General features: G+C 38.4%; 1 protein-coding gene across 2 annotated transcripts in view; it reads right to left on the reverse strand.

Moving 5' to 3' along the window:
* SPPL2A (signal peptide peptidase like 2A) overlaps positions 1–6,979 on the reverse strand; it is a 41,940-nt gene that overhangs the window by 29,675 nt on the left and 5,286 nt on the right. For both annotated transcript variants that reach the window (XM_012801986.2, XM_023510117.1), the window contains exons 2-6: positions 5,457–5,576; positions 4,932–5,114; positions 4,244–4,333; positions 2,507–2,640; positions 813–964 (exon numbers count right to left, since the gene is read on the reverse strand). In XM_012801986.2, coding sequence (XP_012657440.2) covers positions 813–964; positions 2,507–2,640; positions 4,244–4,333; positions 4,932–5,114; positions 5,457–5,576 — 679 coding nt within the window. The remainder of the gene's footprint in view (positions 1–812; positions 965–2,506; positions 2,641–4,243; positions 4,334–4,931; positions 5,115–5,456; positions 5,577–6,979) is intronic.

A 6,979-nucleotide genomic window follows, 5' to 3' on the forward strand; every position in this document is an offset into this window, starting at 1 on the left:
CGTCATTGTTGTTTGGCGGGTCCGGGCTGGGGATTCGAACCCGCCACCTTAGGTGTACGTGGCTGGCGCCTTAGCAGGTTGAGCTATAGGCGCCGAGCCAGGAATTTGCTAGTTCTTATCAAGCACATTCTACTTTTCCCTGGGCTCTCTCCTCTTAGTGCTGTGTATTGGCCAGGGATGGCAAATTACTCTCCTGACAGACCATTAAGACTGTCCAGGGGAAGGGCAAGCCATTACAGTTCCTACGCTTTCTTTCTTAAAGGAAAAAATAGTGTCAGTTATTCTCTAGACCATGGGCAGGTATCTGTGTGTCTTCAAATACAAAATGGTCCGAACTGCTTGTACAATAAAACAAAATTCAGGCAATCAACAATCATGTTGATTTGCAAATTAACAAAAGGATAAACTACATTTTGGGGGTAAACAGAGGCAATAAATCAGTAATTTGAGTAATATTCTATTTCATGTAACTAAATATGGCCACCAAGAACGCCTTCATTCACTGCTTAGATCCTGAGCTACTGTTGTTTATCGGCAGAGAGGGAAACTTAGGGACCACAGTGAGTCTTTCAAGACATCCATGTTCTTAAATGTTCTTATCTCAAAACACAGTATATTTTTAACATGTACTTTTTTTTTAATCTACTAGCAATAGAGACATAACACTTCTGACAATTAAAAAAAGTTAATGATAACTAAGTTGTTCCCTTGAGTTTTCCAGGTAGAATGCTTTTAAAGGGAAAGACAGATCTGATAAAGTAAATGAAAAGAAGGCATGCTAAAAGTAGTAAACATAAAATGCGAGCTCTTACCCAACCATTTGTAGAAGAAATAAAGTAACACTATCATAATACAGCAGACGACCACAAATACTACAACTGTAAGAGGACCAAAAGTTAAATATTCTTCCTTCTTTTTCTTCATTTCTCTCTCATCAATGTTTGCGGCTGCCTGCAAGTTTTCCCTGGATAGACATACATAGGAACTTCAGCAAATCGCAGCCAAGCAGTTACTTTAAAATTTTACCTCTAACACCAATTTAATTTTTTTCATTTAAAAAGTATTGTACTTTAAAAAAATTGCACACTAAAAAAAAAAAATGTTGAAAGTAACCCCTCCCGATAACTCTACCCTCCAGAGAGTATCTATTTTTACCCACTAACTTTTAAAATAGCACTTTTTTCGAAGGGCAAAATTGTTGAAACAGATGACTTTTTTTTTTTTTTTTAAATAAAGACAGAGTCTCACTTTGTCGCCCTTGGTGGAGTGCAGTGGTGTCACAGCTCACACCAACCTCCAGCTCTTGGGCTTAAGCTATTCTCTTGCCTCAGCCTCCCGAGTAGCTGGGACTACAGGTGCCCGCCACAATGCCCAGTTATTTTTTAGAAATGGGGTCTTGCTCTTAAGAGCTCAGGCTGCTCTTGAACTCGTGAGCTTAAGCAATCCACCCACCTCGGTCTCTCAGAGTGCTAGGATTACAGGCAAGAGACCATGCTCGGCCACTATATTGTCTGTTTTAATTCAGAGCCAAAAGTACAAAACTATAGGGAGACTGGGTTCAAGTTGCTATTAAATAGAAAATCTGAACTTGGCTTGGCACCCATAGCTCAGTGGTTAGGGTGCTGGCCACATACACTGGGGCTGGTGAGTTCGAACCCGGCCCAGACCTGCTACAACAACCCGGCCCAGACAACAACAACAAAATAGCAGGCACTGTGGCGGGGGCCTGTAGTCCCAGCTACCTGAGAGGCTGAGGCAAGAAAATCGTTTGGAGATTTTGGAGTTGGAGATTGTTGTGAGCTGTGATGCCATGGCACGCTACCAAGGGCGATATAGTGAGACTCTGTCTCAACAACAACAACAAAAAAATGCAGATATGCGTAATATCCTTAGAGTGACTCAGGGGTATCCAATCTATGGCCTGCAGGCTGCACGCTGACTGTTTGCGGACTGTTTTGCTTATCTGTGGTATTTGATATCTTGAAAAGCATGCAGACCTTTTCATTTGCTCATCAGCTTTTTTGTTAATGTTTGTGTATTTAATGTGTGGCCCAATGCAACTATTCTTCCAATTTGCTATAGAGAAGAAAAAAGGCTGGATGTCCCTGGAAAGCATTAAACAGAATGATGATGCCACACAGTAAAGACCCAATCCTAAAAACTCTGTACCTTGTCTTGCTTCCTTTCTTCCAATTTAAATAAATAGGCATGTTAGGATAGTAAGTATTTTGACCTTTCCTTTTGGGTTAAACAATTTAACCCAAAAGAGTCTTTAATGTGACCTCACTGTTTCCTTGCCAGAAGAAGAGTTAAAGGAACCTATGACTCTTTCCTTTTTGGTGCAGTTAAATGACTAATATAAGGATGAACTTGAAATCTGGGCTTATTGGCACCAAGTTCTGAGGACAGGTAAAATGTTTAAATGTTGTTACATAATTAAAATGACTACAAAACAGTAATTTTTCACCCATTTATCACAAAAAAACTAAAGTTTAATGAAACTTACAATTCAATTTGTCCACTCCAATATCCACCTAATGCCACAGTAAATACAGCAATTGCAAAAATAACCACCATTGTATAATCAAAGTTAGGCCATGGGGGAGAATACATTTTCACGGTAATATTACTTCCAAGAGTCTGAAAAGCAATATAACAGTTAAACACAGGAATAACTTTGCCTTCTGCTACTGAGTATGGCAACAACAGTTCACATTTCACTCTGGAATGGACACTATACATCAGACAGTCAAGAAGACTAGAACTACTATTTGAACACATGATACATTCTCTAGTCAAAAGTATGAGGATATGCTTTGGTTTGTAAAATCCTGAAAGTGCAGTATTCTACATAATCACATTTTGTTTAGGGATTTTTTTTTTGAGACAGAGTCACACTTTGTCACCCCAGGTAGAGTGCCTTAGTGTCACAGCTAACTGTAACCTCAAACTCTTGGGCTCAAATGATTCTCTTGCATCAGCCTCTCAAGTAGCTGGACTATAGGCACCCACCACAACGCCCAGCTATTTTTTAGAAATGAGGTTTCGCTCTGGCTCAGATTGGTTTTGAACCTGGGAGCTCAGGCAATCCACCTGCCTCCACCTTCCAGAGTGCTAGGATTATAGGTGTAAGCTATGGTGTCCAGCCTCATTTAGGGATTTAAAGTCAAGACATGACATAAGAAATTTTCTTTTTTCTTTTTTTTTTTTTTGAGACAGAGTCTCATTATGTTGCCCTTGATAGAGTACCATGACATCACAGCTCACAGCAACCTCAAACTCTTAGGCTTAAGCGATTCTCTTGCCTCAGCCTCCCAAGGAGCTGCGATTATAGGTGCCTGCCATAATGCCTGGCTAGTTTTTTGTTGTTGTTGCAGTTGTCATTGTTAATTAGCAGGCCCAGGCTAGGGTCGAACCCACCAGCCCCACTGGTGCCCTAATCACTGAACAACAGGTGCTGAGCCAACACAAGAGATTTTCAAAGAACTCAAAACAAATAACCATCCTTTCTAAGGTTTAGGCTTTGAGATATTTCATGCCAAATGAGAGATACTTTCCTAATAAAAACTTTTTTTTTTTTTTGGGAGACAGTCTCACTTTGTCACCCTAGTAGAGTGCATGGTGTCGTAGCTCACAGCAACCTCAAACTCTTGGTCTCAAGCAATATTCTTGCCTTAGCCTTCCAAGTAGCTGGGATTACAGGTGCCTGAGATACCACCCAGCTAGTTTTTTTTGCAACTAGGTCTCATTCTTGCTCAAGCAATCCATCTACTTCAGCCTCTCAGAGTGCTAGGATTATAGGCCTGAACCATCACACCTGGGCTCCTGATAAAAACTTGATCAGTCTTTATAACTTCTTGTTAACAAAGAAGCATATTGGCTCGGCGCCTGTGGCTCAAGTGGCTAAGGCGCCAGCCACATACACCTAAGGTGGGGGGTTCGAATCCAGCCCGGCCCGCCAAACAACAATGACGGCTGCAACCAAAAAATGGCCAGGTGTTGTGGCGGGCGCCTGTGGTCCCAGTTACTTGGGAGGCGGAGGCAGGAGACTTGCTTGAGCCCAGGAGTTGGAGGTTGCTGTGAGCTGTAAGGCCATGGCCCTCTACCCAGGGGGATAGCTTGAGGCTCTGTCTCAAAAAAAAAAACAAAGAAGCATATTTAATACTCAAAATTAAATATCAGTGGTTAAAGTAAAGAGCTGTACTATTTATAAACTTCATCTAATGTATAATTAGTAATTTACCTGCTTCATATCTTTAAAGTCTTTATGGCTTATAAATGCAATCAATATTTTCACATCATGAAATTCAGATCTGTTCCCCGAAGGAGGAAACTAAAAGAAAACAATGTATTATGAAAACAGTAACTACTAATATATTTAGAGAATAAAATGCAAAATATTCCATTAAATATAAATATTACATCTTTCTTTATAACATGAAGTTTCAGGTATTCTTTCTTAACATATATAAGTTCTCAAAATGGAAATAGAACTTAAACTGATATATAATACATACCATATAATATTTTTTCTTTATAAAATAAAGTTTCAGGTATTCTTTCCATTATATAAGTTTATCCATTATTTATATTGGATAAATATATTTATATTTATACATATTATCCATTATATAAGTTCACAAAATGGAAATGGAACTTAAACTAATATATAATACATATCATATAATGTATATGTAATATACATATACCATACACATACACACAGATATAAATATTTGTTCCTAACAAAGTCTTGTCTACTCTAGGAGTAGAAGAAAAACTTTCCAATTAAATGCCTATCAGATATTGAAAGTTTAGTTACAACAGATTATTCAAAACATAGCCTCTAAACCACAAACAATGAAGTTATTTCAATTCCTGAAATCTGATGTCACAAGTTCAAAAGACATTATGATAGTTTTGTAACTTACTAGGACAGTGTTATTGACAACCAACAATGCTTCAGCACCTCCTTTCTGTGCAATTCTGGCTTTTTCAAGAAAATGGCATGTTCCCCAGTGTACCACAACTGCTTTGTTATTCATACCACCAGGAGGAATATCAGAAAGGTTGCATAGTGGTGTGGAGGTCAGATTCATCAAACTAATAGAAGTCTGAAAGGAAGAAATGCCTGTAACATGACATCATAATTCACCCTACATGCTTTCATTTATAAGATATCAATGTTGGTTTAACACAATGTTCTTTAAAATTAGAAATACTTCAATGAATAAAGAAAAAAATTAGAAATATTTTATGACAACATCAGGCTTAAACTAAGAACTTTAAAATTCTCTAACTTATTTTCTCAGAGAGAAAAATACTTGAGAAAAACCTATAAAATAATTAATTATTAATCACCAACACAACTATTTCACATACTAAAACATAAGTATCACTCACTCTTACTTCTTCAATATTTTTATGTTTATGAATAGTGACTGTGATTTACTTACTGCATTGTCCAGCGTACTTGGAAGAGCTGTCCAATGAGGGTTATACAGCATGCAGTAGTCCTTAGATGGTAAAGGTGTGCCATTTCCAGACGCATGCAGGATGGCTTCCTGAGCTGCTGTCTAGAACACAAACAATAACTTTCACCCTGGCAATAATTTAGCTTGCCAACAACTAAGGATTTTCTTTAGAGACTGAGCTCACTCTGTTGCCGAGGTTGGAATGCAATAGCATTATCATAGGTCACTGCAGTCTCAAACCCCTGGGCGCATGCAATCTTCCTGCCTCAACTCTCAGCCTCCGGAGTAGCTGGAACTAAACGTGCACCCTATCCAGCTAAAAACTAAAGATTTTTTTACATATTTTGGGGGTAGGAAAGAAAAAATAAACAAAAATAAAACTAAAGATTTTAATAAAGCTATTTATATTCAGCTTTGATCACATTTCCTTAAGAAGGAAGGTCTTCCAATGAATGTATTTCCTCTTGTTTGAGGAAATAAAGAGAATTGGGAATACTGAAACTATACAGTTACCCAGAACACATTCTTTAAGGAAGGTAGGTCACTTTCTTACTGGAATATCAATTATGGCACTTTATAAAAGTGCTACATTCTAACAACTTCATCCAGGGAGAGTCTTGCTACATTGTAACAACTTCAATACTCCCTTGCAGCCTGAAACTTTTGTTTCCAATCTCCTACAAGTTACTATATCACTGTTTATGTTCTATAAAAGAGAATGTACTCAAAAATCCCTTAACCTGTTTTATCTTCCATGTTCTACTAGCAACTAGGGTACTAAAAAAAGTACATTATTATTTCTAGGAGCTATCTTTAGAAGACAACTAACTGGAACATGACATAAATTATTCTGGCTTAAGTTTTCAAGATTCTGCAATTGCCTATTCAAAAAGACAAATCTGGAGTTTAAAGCAAGGAAAAAGAAGAGGCAGGATAATTTTCTTCCCTTTTTTCTCATTTCCCACTACTTGGAAAGAAAAGCAGGGCTCGGCACAGAGGCTCACACCTGTAATCCCAGCGCGGGCCGAGGTGGGTGGATTGCCTGAGCTCACAGGAGCTCCACAGGATCACAGGTTCGAGAGAGGGTCTTGCTCTGGCTCAGGCTGGTCTTGAACCTGTGAGCTCAAGCAATTTACTCAACTTGGCCTCTCAGAGTACTGGGATTACAGGCATGAGCCACTGAGCCCAGCTGAGACTATAAATATAGAAGTACATACATATATTTGTTTTAAAAATATGAATCACACTATACAACAATGATCTGCAGCTTTTCTATAATTTAAATTTTATACATTATATTTTTCATATTGATAAACATAACTCCTTTCACACAACTGTATAATATTCTGTTACTTTTTAATTACAAAAACTAAGAATTGGCTCGGCGCCTCTGGCTCAAGTGACTAAGGCGCCAGCCACATACACCTAAGGTGGCGGGTTCGAATCCAGCCAGGCCCGCCAAACAACAATGATGGCTGCAACCGAAAAAAAAAAATAGCCAGGAG

The sequence above is a fragment of the Otolemur garnettii genome, unplaced genomic scaffold, assembly GCF_000181295.1.
Source record: "Otolemur garnettii isolate 467f Iridium unplaced genomic scaffold, OtoGar3 scaffold00011, whole genome shotgun sequence".
Classification (NCBI taxonomy): domain Eukaryota; kingdom Metazoa; phylum Chordata; class Mammalia; order Primates; family Galagidae; genus Otolemur; species Otolemur garnettii.